The 22012-nt window shown below is 37.7% G+C and overlaps 1 protein-coding gene across 1 annotated transcript in view; it reads left to right on the top strand.

The window, feature by feature from the left end:
* The window catches only part of TMEM132D (transmembrane protein 132D), a 1105315-nt gene extending 1089211 nt beyond the window's left edge, over positions 1-16104 (top strand). The window contains exons 6-9 of the mRNA XM_063454342.1: positions 2729-2934; positions 3802-4072; positions 13355-13546; positions 14901-16104. Of these exons, the coding sequence (XP_063310412.1) occupies positions 2729-2934; positions 3802-4072; positions 13355-13546; positions 14901-16061 (1830 nt within the window). The 3' untranslated portion in view covers positions 16062-16104. The remainder of the gene's footprint in view (positions 1-2728; positions 2935-3801; positions 4073-13354; positions 13547-14900) is intronic.
* Positions 16105-22012: the final 5908 nt, after the last annotated feature.

The following is a 22012-nucleotide window of genomic DNA, read 5'->3' as shown; positions in this document are numbered from 1 at the left end:
AGGACAAAATAGAAACACCCAAGGCCTGTCCTCTAGAGAGACTTAGGTGCGAGCGTTTCCCGGGCGGTTAGAACAGTTCGAGAGTAAATGACCCTTGGCTCCACAATACATACACAAACCCTCTCTTCTCCTGTGCTGTCTTTCCTCCTCAGAGAGGCGGGTATACCCTATCTGCATAGGTTCAGTAAGCAAAGATATCGTGGAGTCAGGACTTGGAACAGCGGGAGCTAACCTAAAAGAAGGTCTCTGGTTCCTCTCTCGAGTGTTCTGTCTCTCTCTTAGACGTTCATCTATACGAGAGATGAACGAAATTAAATCCTCTAAATTCTCAGGGAGTTCTCTGGTAGCAACCTCATCAAGGATTACATCAGCTAGGCCATTCAAAAATACATCCATATACGCCTGCTCATTCCACTTGATTTCTGCCGCCAGAGACCTGAACTCTAGTGCATAATCCACCAGTGTTTGGTTCTCCTGTCTCAGGCGCAACAGTAATCTGGCTGCATTAACCTTTCTACCTGGAGGGTCAAATGTTCTTCTAAAAGCAGCTACAAATGCGTTATAGTTATAAACTAATGGATTATCGTTCTCCCATAGTGGGTTGGCCCATCTCAGAGCTTTCTCAATGAGTAGGGTGATAATAAATCCTACTTTTGCCCTATCTGTAGGATAAGAGCGAGGTTGCAATTCAAAGTGGATGCTAATTTGGTTTAAAAAACCACGACACTTCTCAGGAGCCCCACCATAGCGTACTGGGGGGGTAATGTGAGAAGAAGCACCCACTGTGGCTACCTCTAGACCTGAACCGACAGGAGAAACAGGGGTATTACGTTTCTCCTCTGGTGGGTTATTGGCACAAGCTAATAGAGCCTGTAGCGCAAGCGCCATCTGATCCATTCTGTGATCCATGGCTTCAAACCTAGGATCAGGAGCAGCCAGCTGACTGTTTGTACTTGCAGGATCCATTGGCCCTGTCGTAATGTCAGGATCGGGACAGGGATCCAACACGCAGAGTACAAACAGTAGCCAGATACGTATACCGGACCTTAGAATGGCCGGACTAACGTAAGTAGTACAGTATAGAATGGTCAAAGACAAGCCGAGGTCGAGGGTAACAGAAGACAGGTAAGCGAGAGACAAGCCGAATCAAGGGTAACAGAGATAAGCAGAGTAAGGTAAACAAGCCGGGTCAAAACCAAAAGGGATAATAGAATACACAAGCACTGAGTGACTAGAACAAGCTAGAACCACGACAGGGCAATGAGCTAATGAAAGAAGCTCTGTTAAATACCCTGTTCAGAGCAGTAACCACGCCTCCAAGGCGTCCTGATTGGTCCTGCAGCCATTGACTGACAGGTTGTTCCGGGGGAGTGTCCTGATGACTACTTCCTGCCTAGATGCTGTAAAAGGCAGTCACTCCCTCGCGGCCGGCCTAGCATGACCGGATAGACCGCGGGGAAGGGAGCCATCAGACCGTCTGGATGGAGGAACAGCTAAGTCTCTACCTCTTTCGGAGGTAGAGACCACAGGTACCCTGACAGTCTGGTACACAGTAGTCAGTAAGCCGGCAAACAGAACAGATAGGGATCAAGAGATAAAATGAGTCTGAAACAAAGCCAAGGTTAAGTACGAAGGAACACAACTGAACAGAAAAAGGGAACTGAAATAGAAACCACGATAGGGCAAGGTACTAAGGGAAAAAGGTGAGTATAAATACCCTAACATTTAATTTGATTGGCCCCTGTCATATCCACGCCCCCTAAACGTGAGTGTATGGGGAATGTGGCATGACAGGGGCCAATGGGAGACCGTTTCAGATTTCGGCTCCCACTGTCCCTTTAAGAGCGCGCCCGAGACACGTGGCGCGCTCTTACAGTCAGGCGGGACACGTGACCGCTTCTCGCGGTCACTGCCCGCCTTTCTAGTATTGCCGTCAGAGGAGCCGTGCGCGGCTCGTGCAACAGCAGGACCGCGCGTGGCGCGAACAGAGGACCCCGGCCGGACCCTGGAGGGGGTAAGTACCGCTACAGTGATGTAATGTAAGGGGAAGGGAAGTCTAGTCACAAGTTAATGTGAAGATTAAAATATATAAAGTTTTTTCTATGTCTCATTCAATAAGCCTGCACCAGTGAGTGAAAACTGATGCGCAAAAGGCCCTACGTTATTTTTGGATTTATTTAATATTAAATAATGTTTATCTATACCTTAACTAATTTGCTAAATCAAAACACATATAAATTTGGAAATAGAACAAGAGGGACTGTTTCATATTTATTATAACTGAGTCTTTTTTAAAAGGGATATATTGTGCAATGCATGGCTATAACTGAGAGGAAATAGCTAGCTTTCGTTTTTATTTCTGATCATATATAAACTTGTTTTGCAAGCAAGAATAAGCTTGTTTCCAAGGCTTTTAACAGGACAGAAGCTTCACCAAAGGTGTTAATTGGGGGCAAGCGTTAGCTACCTCCATATCCTATTTAATTAAGTGTAAATGTTAAATTGAGATATATTTCAGTTTAATGCATAGCCCTCCTACTTAGCATACATTCACCTCCCTCTAGGAAAGTCAATGTCAGTGTAAATGTGAGAAGTTCAATATCTAATATAATGTTGATAAAAGTATGTAAGTTAAGTAGCCCTCAAGATTGTTTTCTTCTGTTATATTAGAACCTTCTCAATAATGTATCCAAAAGTGAAATTGTGTGGTTCTTTTTACATTTTACAGGTCTCTGACCGATGTGACTATGTTTTTGTAAATGGAAAGGAAATGAAAGGAAAGGTTAAGGCTATTGTGAATTTCACTTACCAGCATTTTAAGGCCTCTCTAGAGATGACAGTCTGGGTACCTCGTCTCCCTCTACAAATAGAAGTTACTGACACTGAATTAAATCAGATTAAAGGATGGAGGGTCCCAATAACGGCAAACAAAAGGTATGTGATAAGCATGCAATCTTAGCTAAATTACTTTAATTGGCAATATTTATGTAAATAATTATTAAATGTTTGTTCAGATAATTACTTATTAAATTTGAAATGTGCACAATATTTATGATTTTAGTAAGTTGTTTTTTTAAAGAAAATATGGTTGTTTAGGTTTATCCCTATATTATTTTCCTTTAGAAATAAAAGAAGAAATACGTTTGTGCGTGTGTGTGTGACCATTTATGTTTTGCACTGTTTCAGGGATAAATTGTCAAGAATTCAAGGCAAATTTTAAATGTTAGGCCAATATAGCCAAATTGAAAACCAGGCTTAGCTTGAATAATATTTCTTATTCATAATGGCAGTTCTCACATTATTGAATTGCTTTGTAAATAAGCTTAGTTAAGCCACAATATAACAGTAGTCTATATATCAATGAAACCTGTGCTATAAGGCTCTTCTCATATGAGGGAAGATTATGATAGTTCATAATTTAAAAACACATCGGGGTAATCTTTTAAATCATATTTATAGTTAAGTCTTTAGTCATTGGATAATTGATTTTCAAGAAGAAAAAAAAGTAATTTGGTACTTATTATCAACCCTAAGGTCACAAAAAGTGGCATATGCTCCAGTCTGAAGTAAATCAGAACCTTATCAGGCTCATTGTATATACGTATCCTGTTACTGATATCCATAAATATAGCCTGTTGATTGTTTTCTAAGAATTTGTTAAATAGATATCTTCTGCTTGATAAGTGGAAATTTGGTCAGAATTCTATCTGCGATTCATTCTTGTTGTTGAAGATGATTTTCATAAGTATTTTATTATAACTACTAACTACAACATTCTCTTTTTACTAATTTCTCTTACAGACCAGCCAGAGACAGTGATGATGATGAAGATGATGACAAGAAGGGAAGGGGTTGCACACTTCAGTACCAACATACAGTTCTCCGTGTGTTTACCCAATTTATAGCTGAGTCCCCTGATATTGTTGGCCAGCTAACATACATGTTGGGATCTGACTGGCAAGTAGACATTACAGATTTAATTAACGAATTCATACAAATGGATGAACCAAAAGTGGTTAAGCTGGAAGGACAAATTTTGATTGGACAAGAAGTTGGAATGACAACATTGCAGGTAATAATGTTGCACATTTTGCATTACTTTTATCTACAACCCCCTTAACCCCTTAAGGACCAAACTTCTGGAATAAAAGGGAATCATGACATTTTACACATGTCATGAGTCCTTAAGGGGTTAAACCAGGTTTAGATTGGCTGCTAAATTCAGTGCAATTCATTAATATTATTTATCATTTATGTGGCAGCAAAACAGATTCTGAAAAGCTGTAGTGAGAAATCTGAGGACTTGAATTTCCCAAGCACCATAACCACTACAGCCCACTGTAGTGTTCATGGTACCAGGAATGGCCTGGTCCTATAACAAAGAAAGTTTTTAGTATGGTTTGAAAACTTATCTGGGTCCTGCCAGGCCCCCACTGCCACCTCTCCTGTATGTGGACTATTCCAGCAGGATAAGTCAGATTGCTCTATAGAGGAAAGCAGGACCATGCAAGACTGTGTGCATTGGCTGAGAGTGATCATTTCAACACATGAGCATGGTCTTGCATTGGCTTTGCTTTAGTCTGACACCTTACCTCTCCTGGTGGAGAAGATTAAATGTCCATGAGTTCCTGGCATAATTAACATCATGGCCATCATGGGTTTTTCACTATTTGCCCACTGGCAGGGCTAGCAAATATTACTTAAAATTATATTTACTTGCAAAAATGTGCCAGATGTATTCAGTTCTGAATTTGATTGATATTGGTGGTTTGTGAATATTCCGAATTCTATACTTCATATAGGGTACTGATGCAAAAGTGCTGATTTTAATCCAGACACCAAATGCAATTTAGCATTTTTTACTGCAGAATTGCTTAGACCATTGTAGTCTTAAGTCCGTAATTTTCAATGGGTTTTGCCCACTCTGACTAAATCCAGCTTAGCCCTGTATGTAAAGAGAGACCGAGGATTTCCTCTTGATTTATTATTTCCAGAACTGCCACTGTCAGAAGATGTGTCTTACTAGTAGACAATGCTCTTTAATTTAGGAAACTGTAATTGCTTCCCATTACAATTCCTTCAGCAGCTTCCCTTTACAAGATTTCTTTTTTATCTAATAGGAGGTGTGACAGATACTTTTCAATTTAGTGAAGAAGAACTAACAATAAAACTTACTTCAACGTCTGACCATTGGCACATAATTACCAGCTTGCCTTTTAAACTAATACACATCCTATAAAAATTTTTACTATAGTAATAGTATTAATAATTTTTCAAACAGTCCATTCATAATAAATCTCCATTAAGTGACTTACAGGTTCATTTTTCTTTAGACATTAAAACTGTTTTTTTTTTTTTTCAACTTGACTTTTTAATTCACATTAATAGCACACATTTCAAAGGAACTGAGATTACCAGTTAGATACATTTATTTTATTAATCAGAAAGACATATATATGGTCATAGATGTACTTACAACACACTGCAAATGAAATATTAAAGGACCACTATAGGCACCCAGACCACTTCAGCTTCAGGTCCATCTAGGTTTAACCCTTTCTGCTGTAAACATAGCAGTTTCAGAGAAATTGCTATGTTGATAATAGAGTTAATCCAGCCTCTAGTGGCTGTCTCATTGACAGCCGCTAGAGGCGCTTCCGCGCTTCTCACTGTGATTTTCACAGTGAGAAGATGCCAGCGTCCATAGGAAAGCATTGAAAATGCTTTCCTATGAGATTGGCTGAATGCGCGCGCGGCTCTTGCCGCACATGCGCATTCAGCCGATGATGGGGAAAGGAGGAAGAGAGTCTCCAGCACCGAGGGAGCTCGGCGCTGGAGAAAGGTATGTGTTTAACTCCTTCCTCTCCATCCAGCACGGCGGGAGTGGGACCCTGAGGGTGGGGGCACTATCACGGCACTATAGTGCCAGGAAAACGAGTATGTTTTCCTGGCACTATAGTGGTCCTTTAATGAAACTGTTAGCTTGTATAGGATAAAAAGGTTTATGTGAAATGGCATAGGCAGCACACTTAATTAGGATGTCCACCAACACATTCTGTCATAAGAAAAAAATGTTTATTCAATAAAGCGATAAAATATTTTTTTGTTCAAGCAAACTAAAACTTTTCTTAAAGAACCATTAAACTCGATCTCAATGAAGTGGCATGGTTGCTATGAAGTGACCCCGTCATTTTAGCCCTGCAATGTAAAACATTGTATAAACTGTATTGCTTACATTGAGGGTTAGAAGGGATACTCCAGGCACCCAGACCACTTCTGCTCATTGGAGTAGTCTGGGTGCCAACTCCCACTACCCATAACCCTGCAAGTGTAACTATTGCAGTTTTCAATATTTACATTGCAGGGTTAAATCCTCCTCTTGTGGCTGTCTACTAGACAGCCACTACAGGGATTTCTGTGTTCATAGAACACGAAAAGTGTTTTAAAAATGACACTGGACGTTCTCACGCTATGGACCTCCAGTGTTGAGGAAATCCCCATAGGAAAGCATTGAAAGCATTATTCAATGCTTTCCCAAGGGGAGGCCTAATGCACGTGCGCAGCCATTGGCACTGGAGAATCCCTTTAAACACACCTCTAGTGGGTGTCATGTGACCAGTGCATTTGGATATGTGCGCACAGATTCTCTATGAGGAGCATTTGATTGGTGCTAGAGAGGAGGTAAATAGAATGTTTTTTTTTTTTTACAGCAAAGTAGAGGAGGGCTACAAGCAGTCCAGCACTAGTAGACTATAGCTTTAGGAATACAGGTTTATATTCCCAACTTTATAGTGTTTCATTAATAAAATACAAACAAAAACCTACGAGGTACAAAATTCCAATCATGTGGTAACTATAAGTAAACAAATGAGAAAATCATTCATGTATAATTCAACCCCACTGGACAAATAACAAAATGTGGTAGTTGATGGTAAATACCAATAATGTTAGATGGTACATGAATGGCTATCCTTCTTGGGAACATATGGCAATATATCTTGGACTGCACCATTCCAAATATCAATGGATGATCAGATAAGCAGGGAACAGTAAGCAGAATGAAGTTGTGTCTTTATATATGCTGAGCGGAACGCTTGTGTTCACCAGTGCAAATGTTTACAAACTCAGCTCTGTGCTTTCGCATTGAGAATTTCAATAATCATAGACTGAGACTCAGAGACTGAGAGGTAACTGTTAATGGACCACTCAATACCTATAAAGCACTTCAACTTGCTGAAGTGCTTTATTTGCAAGGAGTATCCCATAAAATATGTACCTTATAAAAGTGGCAATTTAAATTCATAAAAGCGAATCAATTAAACTGTTAATAGCTCCCTACGGATTCCTCTCTTGCAACTGTCATTAGTCTAATACTATACTTACCTTTTGTGACACTTTACCCCACTCCCTCTAGCATGTGAGCTCATTGAGCAGGACCCTCAACCCTTCTGTTCCTGTGTGTCCAACATGTCTGGTTACAACTACATAAAATAAAAAGAATCTCAGGCACTCACTGTGATTGTTCTTCAAGCAGGTTTATTGCAACGTTTCGACCTCAATGAGGTCTTTTTCAAGCTAACACCACTGTGACAAAATCGTGTTTATATACACACACAAATTAATGAACAAACAATCAATTGATTAAATGATCAATTACAAATTTTATAGGACACACATATGTTAAAAATTATTCAATGAGTTAATCAATTTAATATACACAGAAGGATAAAAATATGTTCTGGAGTGGATAAATAAATGGCTGTTGAGGGTAGTAGTAATCACAAAAATAAATCCGTGTTTTGGAGATAATCACACACATAGTAATTAGTACACAGGTCCCTCAAATAACGCTAGGTTGATGCATATCAAGTATATGTCATTGATAATAAAATTAATGCAGTTATACCTGGGAGACAATCAATAAATCGCCCAAACCGGAAGAGAGTGGAACGCCTAATCCACGTAACAACGTGGCAGCGTCACTCGCTCCGTAACGAGCAGGGTATGGTGGCCGCAGAGGGTGTTCGACATCGGGTGCTCACGAAATGGGTAATGTGTACAGATGGCAATCAAAAACACAGAGGAATATACACTCTATGAAAAGACCCCCTAAATATAAGTCATCAAGGGCAAACAAGAAAAGAGTGAGATTTACTGATGGTACATCATCAAACACAGATTTGGAAGCAACACAAGAGAGTTCCTCATCTTTTTTAGGGGAAACCCCCCCATCCAGGGGGGACTCAAGCGAAAGAGGCTTAGGAGAAGTAAACACAAGAAGCAAAACCTTACCGTCACTATGGAGACAGAAACAAGTGGTATCCAAACGGAAGAAAATATAGTGATTAATCTCTCCTCTGTTGAACTATCCACTGAAGAAGTGTCTTTACTTTCCAAAGGTTTGACTTTCTGTTCTACCTATACCCCCAATCGATTAGATGTTGATTTAGATCTAACTCGTTTTTTTCGTAATATTAGGTTGAAGGCTTTCTTTTCTAAAAGTGTCCTCCCTGTTTTGATTGAGGAACCTATAAGAAGTACAGATATTAAGCTAAGTGACACTGGGCTCAAGAAAAAGAGCTCGTTTAGTCCTCCATGCAATGACCATGCGGTTGAAACATTTGTGAATCTAGTCCAAAGAGATGTTGACTCTCTTTTCCACTCGAGATCTGGCCACAAACACCACCCTTGTCCTTTAAATCTCACTAATATTGAATTGAGATCTCTTAATTCATTAAGAAACAATAGGGATCTGGTTATTAAACCAGCGGACAAGGGTGGTGCTATTGTGGCCCAGAACCGGTGTGATTTTGTACAGGAAGTACTGCGACAATTATGTGATGTTGAGACATATAAAAAATTGGACTGTGATCCTACTAATATGTTACAAGCTAAAATTGACAAATTACTCAAGTCTGCCTTAGACAAATTAATTATTGACCGAGATACCTATGGGTTTCTATATGAAAAAACACCTATAGTGCCAGTAATCTATATGTTACCCAAAGTGCACAAGAGCCTAATATGCCCTCCAGGGAGGCCCATTGTTGCAGGGATAGGTTCGGTGCTGTCACCCCTTGCACAATTTTTGGACTGCCTACTAAGACCCTTCCTGTTAAATATTAAGTCATACGTTAAGGATACGACAGAAGTACTGAAAATACTAGAGTCAGTGAGAAATGTTGAGAATTATACCCTGGTTTCCTTTGATGTAACTAGTCTTTACACCTCTATAGAACATGACTTGGGCCTTTCGGCAGCAAAAAATGCATTTGTGACATTAGGATTCGAGGGAGATACTTTACTCTTTCTGGTTCAATTGTTGGAAATGGTGATGAGAGACAATTATTTTCTTTTTCAGGAGGATATTTTTCTTCAGCTTAGAGGAACTTCTATGGGCTCCAATGTGGCACCCACATACGCCGGTATATACATGTCCGAGATTGAAGAAAAATGTATCTATGATAATGTACTATTTAAGAGACATGTGGATAAATGGATCAGATATATCGATGATGTACTGGTGTTGTGGACTGGCACATTGGAGTCCTTAGATGAGTTCTTCTCCTTTCTAAACTCATGCTCTCGGACGATTAAATTTACCATGACACATAGTGACAGTGAACTCCCCTTCTTGGATATACTAATTACCAAGGGGTCTGAGGGTTTTGAGACTAATGTCTTTAGAAAACCGCTTGACAGAAACACCCTCTTACATTTTAAGAGTTACCATCCCTCTTCTGTATTTAAGGCCTTACCTAAAAGCCAGTTCATGAGGGTTAAAAGGCTGGTCTCAGACACCAATAAAATTGAGACTCAACTAAATAATATGGTTGATAGATTTCTCAAACGGGGTTATCCTAGGGCTCTTTTGAAAGGACAATTAGACGAAGTTCAAAATAAAAGCAGAGAGGAATGTTTACTTCCAAGACGGAAAGATAATAAGAATGCAAGACTGAAGTTTATCTCAAAGTTTGGGAGACGTTCATCCTCTCTCAACAAAATTATCTTTAAACATTGGCATGTGTTGTCGGAGTGTCACCCGGATATTCCTGAATTTAACTTAAAACCCATGATAGCTTACAAGAAGTGTCCTTCATTTAAGGATAGACTGGTGAGAGCAGAACTACCAATGATTAAACCTGAAATGACCAGGAAGGGCAATTGTCCATGCTATAATTGTGTGGCATGCCACTCTATGATACAAGGCCAATGGCTTTATCATCCACACTCTGTAAAAAAGTATGTATTACAACACTTTTTGACATGTAATTCATCATATGTAGTGTATATTCTCAAATGTCCTTGTGGCTTTCTATATGTGGGCCAGACCTCACAAAAGATGAAAGAGAGGTTCTCCAAACATAAATCCACAATTCGTACAAAAATGATTGAACTGCCTATACCACTCCATTTTTCTGAAGCGCATCATAATGTCTCTCAGCTCCATTTTCAAATCATTGATCATGTCCCTGAAACTCTTAGGAGGGGCGATAGAATCAAAAGATTGCTAATGAGGGAAGCGTTCTGGATCAGGGAACTGGATACAATATCCCCTAGAGGGCTGAACCTAGAATATGATTTGTCACTTTTAATTTGAAGATCTCTTCCTTGATTGGTTTGTTTTTATCATTCTTTATACTAAACTATTAATTTTTTGTCCCTACAGGCTTTTCTATGGCCTTGCTCGGTTAGGTTCTTTTCTTTCTTTTCACCCTTTTGAGAGACCTCCTTCTGATCATCTGTTGGTCGTGAAGAAGTTACACATCTGCTGATCAACCAATTATGTTATTAGGATTACATCTATATCAAATATCACTTCACGGATAGGTTACTTTATATGTGTTATATTTATCACATTCTTCATAGAAATCAACATAAATGAACTGACCACTTAAAGTATTTTTATTTTATATGTCTAGTCACTTTAGGTATGTGATATGTACCACTATTGAATTATGGTATTTTTGCCACTATATATACTTTACTATTTGCCTATGAATTTTTCATTTAATGTATTACATTGATTATTGATACACTTTTGTGTGCATTTTTTACTAACTCGTTGCATGTTTTGTGGCACTTTGTTTTGCACTTAGTGTGTTGTACTTATATATACACCTTTAATATATGTATACATCTGTATAACCTTCCTTTTACAGTAATCCGTTGAATATACTTTTTTGGAATATCTATATGTAATAATGAATCATCTTATTAAGGTTTTGTATATGGACCCTATACAGTCTGATCAGTTTTGATTGTTGTATCTTAGGTCTCCTATTATTTTATATTTTGTATCTCTTATGTCTTGTGATACATATTATGTCTTAGGTTACATGCTAAAAAACATATGTGTACTTTTCTGAGGACATATACACATATATGTTTTTGCGTGTATACGTATTTATAACTGAGTGTCAGGATATTTATCCCCTTTTTTTAGTGGTATATGCTATAATATCTGGCTGATCTGTACTCTTTATTCTATTACCTTTTATTATTGCTTTCTTTGATTCATATTTTTCCTTCTTGGCTGATTTATATTATTCTTTATTATTACTGCCTTTTGATTTAATCTTTTCTTCTCTTCTTCTTCTTAACTTTTAATTTTATGTTTTGCTTTAACATTTTTTCCTTACTCTTATATTCATTTTTCACTATTTTTTATTATTATTACTATTTCTATTATTATTTTTGTTTTAGTTACTTTTATTTTTTCTGTATTTCTATTTTTATTTCTATTTTTATTTATCTTTATTCATTACTTCATCTTATTTTTATTTTCTTCATCATTATTATTTTTATTCTTCTATTTTTATTTTTCCTTATATCCACTTTTTCTTTCACTTATACTATTAATCTTATCTTTTTATTTCCCCTTCTATTATTCTTTTCTCCTTCCCTCCTTCGTTGGTGCTAGTTATCTATGATACCTTATTGCTCGTTTAACCTGGGGATCTGTACCAGTTGCGTACAGGATTCTATGTTACATTGTTTGCCGTTCTGTGACATATGATGGTGGTTACGCGCATGCGCGACTGATTCTCGTTTTGCGCGCAAGCGTCGTGAGCACCCGATGTCGAACACCCTCTGCGGCCACCATACCCTGCTCGTTACGGAGCGAGTGACGCTGCCACGTTGTTACGTGGATTAGGCGTTCCACTCTCTTCCGGTTTGGGCGATTTATTGATTGTCTCCCAGGTATAACTGCATTAATTTTATTATCAATGACATATACTTGATATGCATCAACCTAGCGTTATTTGAGGGACCTGTGTACTAATTACTATGTGTGTGATTATCTCCAAAACCCGGATTTATTTTTGTGATTACTACTACCCTCAACAGCCATTTATTTATCCACTCCAGAACATATTTTTATCCTTCTGTGTATATTAAATTGATTAACTCATTGAATAATTTTTAACATATGTGTGTCCTATAAAATTTGTAATTGATCATTTAATCAATTGATTGTTTGTTCATTAATTTGTGTGTGTATATAAACACGATTTTGTCACAGTGGTGTTAGCTTGAAAAAGACCTCATTGAGGTCGAAACGTTGCAATAAACCTGCTTGAAGAACAATCACAGTGAGTGCCTGAGATTCTTTTTATTTTATATATGTCTCTTGGGGTCTTTTGCTGACCCATGCTCAGTAGCACCCTGTGTGTAATTGTTGTGACTGAGTGCGACCCTATTTCTATTTTGGTTACAACTACATGTCTGTTCGTCCACCCACTGTAAAGCGCTGCTGAATTTGATGGTGCTATATAAATAACAACATAATGATGATGATAATAATAATTTCTATGAGAAAGTAGCACTTTTATTTAAAAAATGCATTAAACACCCTAGTGGGTGTCAATCAAACAGCCAGGGAGGTCACTTCCTACTTCCATTAGCTTCCCTGAGCTAACTCAAGTGGATGAGCAACCTACCTGAGTGGGCCTGCCTAATTTCACATACCTTCTTCTCAGACGTCAGATCAGAGCAGCATTTATACTTAACAATGTCAGGCGCACGAGTGCATGAGACATAGCTTCTGCGTCTTCTCAATGAGAAACCTCTGTAGGCTAATTCCCCGGTGAAAAAATCTCAAAGTCTCTTCCAGGGAGAAAGGTGAGGGCTTGAAAAAGGATACAGTCATGAGAACTGCAACTTTTAAAAGCTCTTTTAAAATACTTTAATTTATACGTGCATGAAAATTGTATGTATGTATTTGTTTAGGGGATATCTACTAATTGTGGGTGGGGGGGTTACATTTTTTAGTGAAGAGTGGTAAGGTAGTAAATGTAGCAAATGTAAATTCAGTACGAGTTACTATGTACCTTTACTTTTGTCTATTCAGATTTTGTCCCCTCTTTCGGATTCCATATTGGCAGAAAAAACAGTGATGGTTGTAGATGAAAAAGTGTCCATCACAGATTTAGGCATTCAAGTGGTTACTGGACTTTCCCTTTCAGTTCAGCTCAGCACAGGAAGCAACAGAGCAATCTATGCAACAACTACAGCACATGAACATCTTACTTCTCAAAAGCAGGTATGCTTAAAATCAAGTCAGACAAACTTAAAGTCACATTTGGTTGGTTGGCTATTTATTTTGTGAATTTAAATGCATTGGATAGTTTTAGCTCAGAATGCCGAGTTCAGCACATTGAGACTGTAAGCCTGGCAAACAAGAACTCAGTACAATGCATTTGGGTGCACATGTGCCCTCTGTGATGAAAAGTGTAATTACAAAAAGGCACCCTGCATTTACTGTAGCTTCCACGATTACTTTAGAACTAGAACTATAGCTGATAGGAGCTTCCTGTGCGATTTGTCTCCAACTCTCAAAACGTAATGTATAGTCATATCCTGACGCTTTCTGTGTTTGCCAGTATGAATAATATTTCATACTTCCTATTTGTCCTTTATAATTATTAGCATAAATTTACAATTAAAAAGTTCTTGAAAAAAAAAACAGGTCTCACCCTATGGACTGATTTACCCACATTCCACATGGCCCTAGTGAGTTTGTGATTTACTATAATACTCATGCCTTTAGTAGTATGTGCAGTACTGTGTGACCATGTGTGTCTTGTAGACATAGAATAGCTTCCTTTAAGAGTATATGCTTTCGTGGACATAAAATAATTAGTAAATAAATAATTGATTAAATGTATTGTTTGCTATAATTTGTTGTTTTTTTGCTTTATTTGCTATGAACAGTATAATGTTTTGAAAAAGAGATTGCTCATTTGAATCCTTCTCCTTTTTTTAATGCATGCAAGTACCTATGTGTTTCTGCATTTTAATGTTTGGCATTATTTTGTGAACGCAACATTAACAAACTTATATTCTAGCATTAGTTTTAAAGAAGAACATATAAATCTACACAAAAAAAATGTCATCTTTAAAGCATTCAAGGCAACATCAAACAGATTTTATAACCACATTTTATTATTAAATTAACCTCTACCTTACTGGAAAAGCCATTAAGCAGTGTACAATGTTCGTCCCTATTACCAGAAGGTTAGGTACTTTATCATTTATTGGAATTCATCAGTGTAGACTTTAATACATTTTTTAGAAATATTCAATTCTTTTTCATTTAAATACACAACTGTAATAATTTAAGTCAGCATATAATAATGTCTTTTGACAGTCACTTTATTATTCTGCTGTTAAAGTTGAATCCACATTGCCCAAGGGACCCATTGTCTTTTTAGCACCACTGAGAAAAAAATTATTAGAGATAAATTTAAACTAGTGTTTTTTATGTCTCAGAAATGAATTTGTGTCCTTCACCTCCCAGTAGTTGGCAATTTATTACAGCATAAAATATTCTTTATGAAATAGTTTTCTCCTTTTTATCTGTTTTTGTTTCCTGCATTTTTTATCTTTGCATACAGGAAGTTGAAGTTAGTTGCTGGATCCAATTTAGTGATGGCACTGTGAGCCCACTGGATATTTATGACCCTAAAGACTTTACTTTAAGTGTTACATCATTGGATGAACATATTTTTTCTGTTACCCAAGATTCCAAATCTAAGTGGCCTGTATTTGTAGCCACAGCAGAAGGACAAGGCGGTTTGGTCAAGGTCGAACTCCTGATAAGTGAGCTGTGTCAAAAATCGAAAAGAAAGAGTGTTCTCACAGTTGGAATTGGAAATATTAAAGTTAGATTTGGTCATGACAATGAAAGTATTACTAATAATTTGGATAATTTCCGAAAATATGTGACGGACAGACGTAAAAAAACACTGCAAGGTGTTAAGCCAGAAGGGGCTTTCTTTGGCACACCTTCTATGGACAGAGATGTTCTTACCATGAACAAAGTAACTACTGATCAAGCCCAACTAAGCAAGAAGAGAGAGCGGGAGAGTCTTTTGGATGATGACAGACACCTGGCAAATGCACCAATGGATTTCACTAGCTTTCCTGCACATGTTGACCTACCTAGTAACAATGGAGACATGGAAGAAAATGATCTTTCCCAAAATGGGAGAGGATTAAGTGACTTGGAAATTGGAATGTACGCTTTGTTGGGGGTATTTTGCCTGGCCATACTGGTTTTTCTCATTAATTGTGTGACATTTGCTTTAAAGTACAGGAATAAACAAGTCCCTGTGGATGAGCAGGAGACAATGACACATTCACATGACTGGGTGGGGCTTACAAACCGGACAGACCTTTTGGAAAATAATTTAAACTTTCCAACACAAGATGAATGCATTACAGCTGTAGAAAGGGGAGTAAACATTGTAGAAAGTAAATACCTTATAAGTACAAACCATCCCAAAATTGTAAATGGACAGGCATACAGGTCTGCAGAGACATCCTTCAATGAAGTGAAAGAGCCAAGGGGGGAGCCTTCTACCTCACCAACGTCTAAAAGGAAACGTGTAAAATTTACCACCTTTACAACTATTCCCACTGAGGATGGATGTCCTGTTGTAAACCCTATTTTAATGAACATTGAAGATGATATTAAGTGGGTATGTCAAGATATAGATATGGGGGACTGCAAAGAACTCAGGAACTATATGGAGAGGTTACATGAAAATGTTTGAAATATTCTTTAAGCACTTTTTTGGTTAAACTCAGCTGAGCATTTACAAAAGGTTAAAATGCCTTTAGTAATGAATTGTTATAACTTTCATCCTGCTATACAAAGGTGTAACTAAATTACTTTCAATGGCCAATAAATGCACAAAAAAACGTTTTATAATGGACTTCCACAGGGTAAACAATCTATCTGAAGCAAAGTCTGATGTTAATAATGATAATATGGAGTCTAGAATTGTATGCGATGTGTGATGTTCCTATCTGCATTGCAAAGTAAACTGGTGGGATACAGCTAGGCTAACTTTAGTCATGAAATTATACCTTTGCTTTCTTATTCGTTCTTTAAGTCTCCTTGCCTAATAGTTGTTATATGCACTAGACACAAACCTGGTCAAGATGGTGTATTGACATAGATGTGAACTTTCTAATTACCCCAGAAGCTTTTGAAAATGTTTACCCATTTAACTGTCCCTGACAGATATTCTTTGTGGTGATTATCCATGTAGTACTATAAGTTACATTTTCATTGAGTTACTTGAATTCAATTAGGAGTTTCAACTATAAGAAATAACTAAGAAAAATACTAATTAAAATCTCAATTGTGTGGAAAATTAAGAAGTCAGTTGCAAACAGTGACCTTAATAATATATCTGTTCACTCTGGGTTTAGAGTAAAACTGAGATTTTGCATCAGGTGCTGAGAGTTGGCAGATATGAGTACTGTACACTCAAGATTGCAATCTTAGTTTATAAGGACCTTGCTGTGCTGTTTTAATAAAGAGGATAATTGTGTACCCTTCTTTAGTCCCCAATGTTTGCACTACCCTTTCATTGTGTTTCCAAACATTGTTCTCTAAGAGGAACTAAACCTTTGTCTGTCTCTAAGTGTCCAACCTAACATTGAGTGGATGCTGAATACGACACAACTTGAAGAACAGTAAATTTATGTAGATCTGGTTGCCTGCAGTAAGTAAACAGCCCTAGCGGGTTTCGTCAATCACTCCATTAGTGATTAAATCATTACGCAAAGGTCTTCAAGTATTTCCCTAAGTATAGCTGCTCTCCCGTCCACTGCATCACAGAGGCCAAAAGAAGTGGATAGTAAGCCCTGGACAAACTGCTAAGCATAGCTTGGCAACTGCTTCTAAGTCCTGCTACAAAGTGTATTTGGAGATATTCTGGAGATAAACAGGAGGTAGTCTGAGGTACACAGAAGGTGGAAAAAAGATGAACAAAAAGTAAGATTTGTTTCATTTATACTCCTCATCTCATTAAAATGGCAGACTTAGTTCAATGTAATAGTTGTGCATTTGTTTCACGTTCCAGTTTTTGGAGGTTTGGATGTTGTCTAATCTATAGACAGTTCTCTATATTGCGGAAGGAGATTGCATTTTTGAAGTCAGAGATTTGTAAATTATCCGGTAAACAATCTCAGGTTGGGACTTTTGCAAATCCACTGCCGCAGAGATGTCATAGGAATGGCAGATGGATTACTATAGGATCTGGTAGACTTAGAGATGTGGACAAAAGGCATACTGCACAGTCTGTGTCTTTACACAATTCATTTTCTGCACTTTCAGATTGTAGTGGTGTTACAGAGAAAGGCTCAGGTTTGTGGAACCACCATCTTCTATACCTAAGGTGAGCAAGAGTGCACACAAGGACAAAAGGCCAAGGTGAAGCCTGATAGAAAGCAGTTGTTGTTGGGGGATTCTATCTTAAGAGGTGTGGATTTGAACAATAGTGGCTTTGTGAGATGTCTTCCTGGTGCTACTGCTCACAGAGACAGGAGACGTATTTGTAATATTGTTAAGCAATCAAAGCAGGAATGGTAATTAGATGTACTTGTCCATCTTGGGACAAATTATTTGGCTTGTAATGAGGTTTCTGAGGTAAAGGAAGTGTTTTGTGTTCTGGCCTATGATATACGGCAGGTTGCTTCCACACTGTCATTCTCTGAAGTTCTGCCTGTGCATAACACTCAGAATGACAGGCGGATGGATATATTAGGGAGTTTAACTTGTGGCTTGGTGAATGGTGTCGGGAGCAAGAATTTGGCTTTATTTCTCATGGTAGCTCTATTTGGAATAGAAATGAACTGTACAAAACAGATGGTTTGCATCTTTCTCAAAAGGGAACAAATGTTCTCAGCGAGCAGTTCAGAGGTTTTGCTAGGAAGTATTTAAACTAGGAGGGGGGGACAAAAGGGTGATAAAACATCATTCAAATTGCCCCCCAAAACAAGGACAGAAAGTAACTCTAATGAGTGTGTTAAAAAAGATAAGCTTAAAGTCATGTCTACAAATGCTCGCAGTTTAGGGAATAAGATCCATGAACTTGTGGCAATAATGGCAACTGAGAATGTAGATTTAGTGGCTGTAACTGAGACATGGTATAATGAGAAAAATGACTGGGACATAGCAATACCAGGGTACTCTTTATATAGAAAAGACAGAGAAGGCAAGAAAGGGGAGGGGTGGTCCTTTATGTGAAGGATAGCATAAAATCTAGCCTGATAAAAGTTAGTGAGGCGAACATAGAGTCCGTTTGGGTTACGTTAGAATTTGGAGATCACACAGTAACTCGTGTAGGTGTGATTTACAGGCCCCCTGGACAAATAGAAGAGTTAGATTATTTACTAGTTGAGTAAATAGCTAAAATGACAATGAAGGGGGAAGTTATCATCATGTGTGACTTTAATCTTCCTGGTGTGAATTGGAAAACCAAAATAGCTGCTTGTGACAGGAGCACACTTATTCTAAACTCCCTACTGGGATTGTCTCTAAAACAACTCATTGAGGAACGAACTCTTAAGGAGGCCATACTAGACTTAGTGTTAACAAATGGAGATTTGGTATCAGATAATACTGTAGGTGAAAGTTTAGGATCCAGTGATCATTAGTCAGTGTGGTTTAATATAAGAACAGTGACTAAGTCACACCACACAAAAACAAAAGTGTTAGACTTTAAAAAAACAGACTTTTCTAAAATTAGAATATGTGTAAAGGAGTCCTTGTCAGACTAGAGCAGTTTAAATGGAGTCCAGGAGAAATAGGATTATTTAAAAGTTGCACTGCTGAAGGCAACAATACATTGCATTAGGCTTTTGAGTAAAAGCAAAAAATGTAAGAAACCACTGTGGTACTCTGCAAATGTGGCCAAAATAGTAAAAATCAAAAAGTTAGCATTTAGTAATTATAAAAAAAAAACGAGAGTGAGGAAGACAGACAGATCTGTAAGATTAAGCAGAAAGAGGCTAAGCAAGTCATAAGAGCCTCCAAAGCACACACAAACAGAAAACAGCACAGTCAGTAAAAAAGGGGGATAACACATTCTTTAGATACATAAATGAGAAAAGTAAAGTGAAACAAGGATTAGTTAGATTAAAAACAAAAGAAGGAAGGTATGTGGAAGTGGATAAAGGTCTAGCTTATTGCCTCAATTAATATTTTGTTCAATATTTACAGATGAAAATAAAGGAAATGGGCCTCAGTTAGGAAAAAGGACAAATGAGTAATTTGCTACATGTGAGTTTACAGAGGAAGAGGTTAAATTTCAACTGTCAAAAGCAAAGACAAATAAGTCGATGGTGCCTGATGCGATACACCCACAGTTATTAAAATAACTTAGTGGTGTACTAGCAAAACCATTACCGGATTTATTTAACCAATCATTATAAACAGGAGTAGTCCTAGAAGATTGGAAATTAGAAAATGTTGTACTCATTCACAAGAAAGGTTACTACCTTTCTTGTGAATGGGTACAACATTTTCTGGCCTATACTGGCAACTATAGGCCAGTAAGCCTTACATCAGTAGTGGGGAAAGTGATGGAAACCATGTTAAAGGATAGGATTGTTGAACATCTAAAATCACATGGATTTCAAGATCAGAGACAACATGGGTTTACTTCAGGGAGATCATGCCAAACTAATCTTATTGATTTTTTTTTGATTGGGTACCTAAAATAATAGATCGGGATGGTGCAGTAGACATTGCCTACCTAGATTTCAGTAAGGCTTTTGACACTGTTCCACATAGAAGGCTTATCAATAAACTGCAATATTTAAGTCTGGATCCCAATATTGTTGAATGGGTTAGGCAGTGGCTAAATGACAGGCAGCAGAGGGTTGTTGTCAATGGAGTATATTCTAGTCACCAGTGGGGTACCTCAGGGATCTGTACTTGGACCCAATATTTTTATTACTGATATTACAGAAGGTCTTGATTGTAAGGTATGTCTTTTTACTGCTTATACTGAGATATGTAACAGTATTGGTGTTCCAGGAGGGATAAGCCAAATGGCAAATGATTTAGATAAACTAGAAAAATGGTCAGAGCTATGGCAACTGACATTTAATGTGGATAAGTGCAAGATAATGCACCTTGGACATAAAGACCCAAGGGCAGAGTATAGGATATTTGATACTCTACTAGCCTCAACATCCGAGGAAAGGGATTTAGGAGTAATTATTTCAGATGACTTAAAGGTAGGAAGACAATGTAATAGAGCAGCTGGAAATGCAAGCAGAATGCTTGGTTGTATAGGGAGAGGTATTAGCAGTAGAAAGAGAGAAGTGCTTGTGCCATTGTACAGAACACTGGTGAGACCTCATTTGGAGTATTGTACGCAGTACTGGAGACCATATCTTCAGAAGGATATTGATACTCTAGAAAGAGTTCAGAGACGGGCTACTAAACTGGTTCATGGATTGCAGGATAAAACTTACCAGGAAAGGTTAAAAGATCTTAACATGTATAGCTTGGAGGAAACAGACGAGACAGGGGGGATATGATAGAACCTTTTAAATGCATAAAGGGAATCAACGCAGTAAAGGAGGAGACTATATTTAAAAGAATAAAAAACTGCCACAACAAGAGGACATATATTTAAATTAGAGGGGCAAACGTTTAAAAATAATATCAGGAAGTATGACTTTACTGAGAGGCTAGTGGATGCATGGAATAGCCTTCCAGCTGAAGTGGTAGAGGTTAACACAGTGAGGGAGTTTAAGCATGCATGGGATCGGCATAAGGCTATCCTAGACTTAAGATAAGGACAAGGACTAATTAAATGTATTTCGAAATATTGGGCAGACTAGATGGGCCGAATGGTTCTTATCTGCCGTCACATTCTATGTTTCTAAGGGAGTCCCAACACAAGATCCCTCCTATTCCAATATCCCTAACAACAGTATCTGTTTCATCTCTATTCTATGAGCTATAGTAAAGCATGTATAATAGCATACAAATGTGCAGATTAGCATTAACATCAGTAGAGAACTAGAGGAATAATAAAGTCCTACATTTGGGGATGCAGGGGAACTGTCAAATGTTTGCAAAATTAGAATAAGAGAAATGATATGCATGGAATGGCAGATGTGAGGCCAGTTCTCATGAAATAGAGCAGAAACAGGGTGACGCACTAACGTGAGAACTGTCATGAATTCAAAGTGAATTTCACATTTAAGGCCAACATAGCTTAATTGGAAAAATTCTCCATGACAATTTTGCTACCAGTTCAGCTACTTGAAAAATAACTTTGAATTCCTAACAAATCTCACTCTGGTGAATAATCATGTTAGTCTATGAAATAAACTTGTGGTAGTATTGGACACCTGTATCGCTTCATATGTAATTCAAATTTGTCACTCCTCTAAAAACCTTCACCTTATTATATTTTTTTGTGACTTTGGAGATTCTGAACTGTGTTTGAGCCTAGTATATAAGGTCATCATCAGCAAACCCTAACTAAGAGGTTAATCTGCAACTCATGACATGACTCTGATAAAAAGGAACTGATGAGTGCTTGTTAAGATTAATGTTATTTACTAGTGTATTTCAACACAATCTTGCTGTAACTAACTTAATTACCTTACCAATATGTTTTACATGAAATCTCTCTTTATTGAATGCTAAGTATGTATAAAAGATTTCAACACAATTTTATAACGAAAG

Source organism: Pelobates fuscus, chromosome 5 (genome assembly GCF_036172605.1).
Source record: "Pelobates fuscus isolate aPelFus1 chromosome 5, aPelFus1.pri, whole genome shotgun sequence".
Lineage (NCBI taxonomy): Eukaryota > Metazoa > Chordata > Amphibia > Anura > Pelobatidae > Pelobates > Pelobates fuscus.
This window is presented reverse-complemented; position numbering and strand designations above follow the sequence as displayed.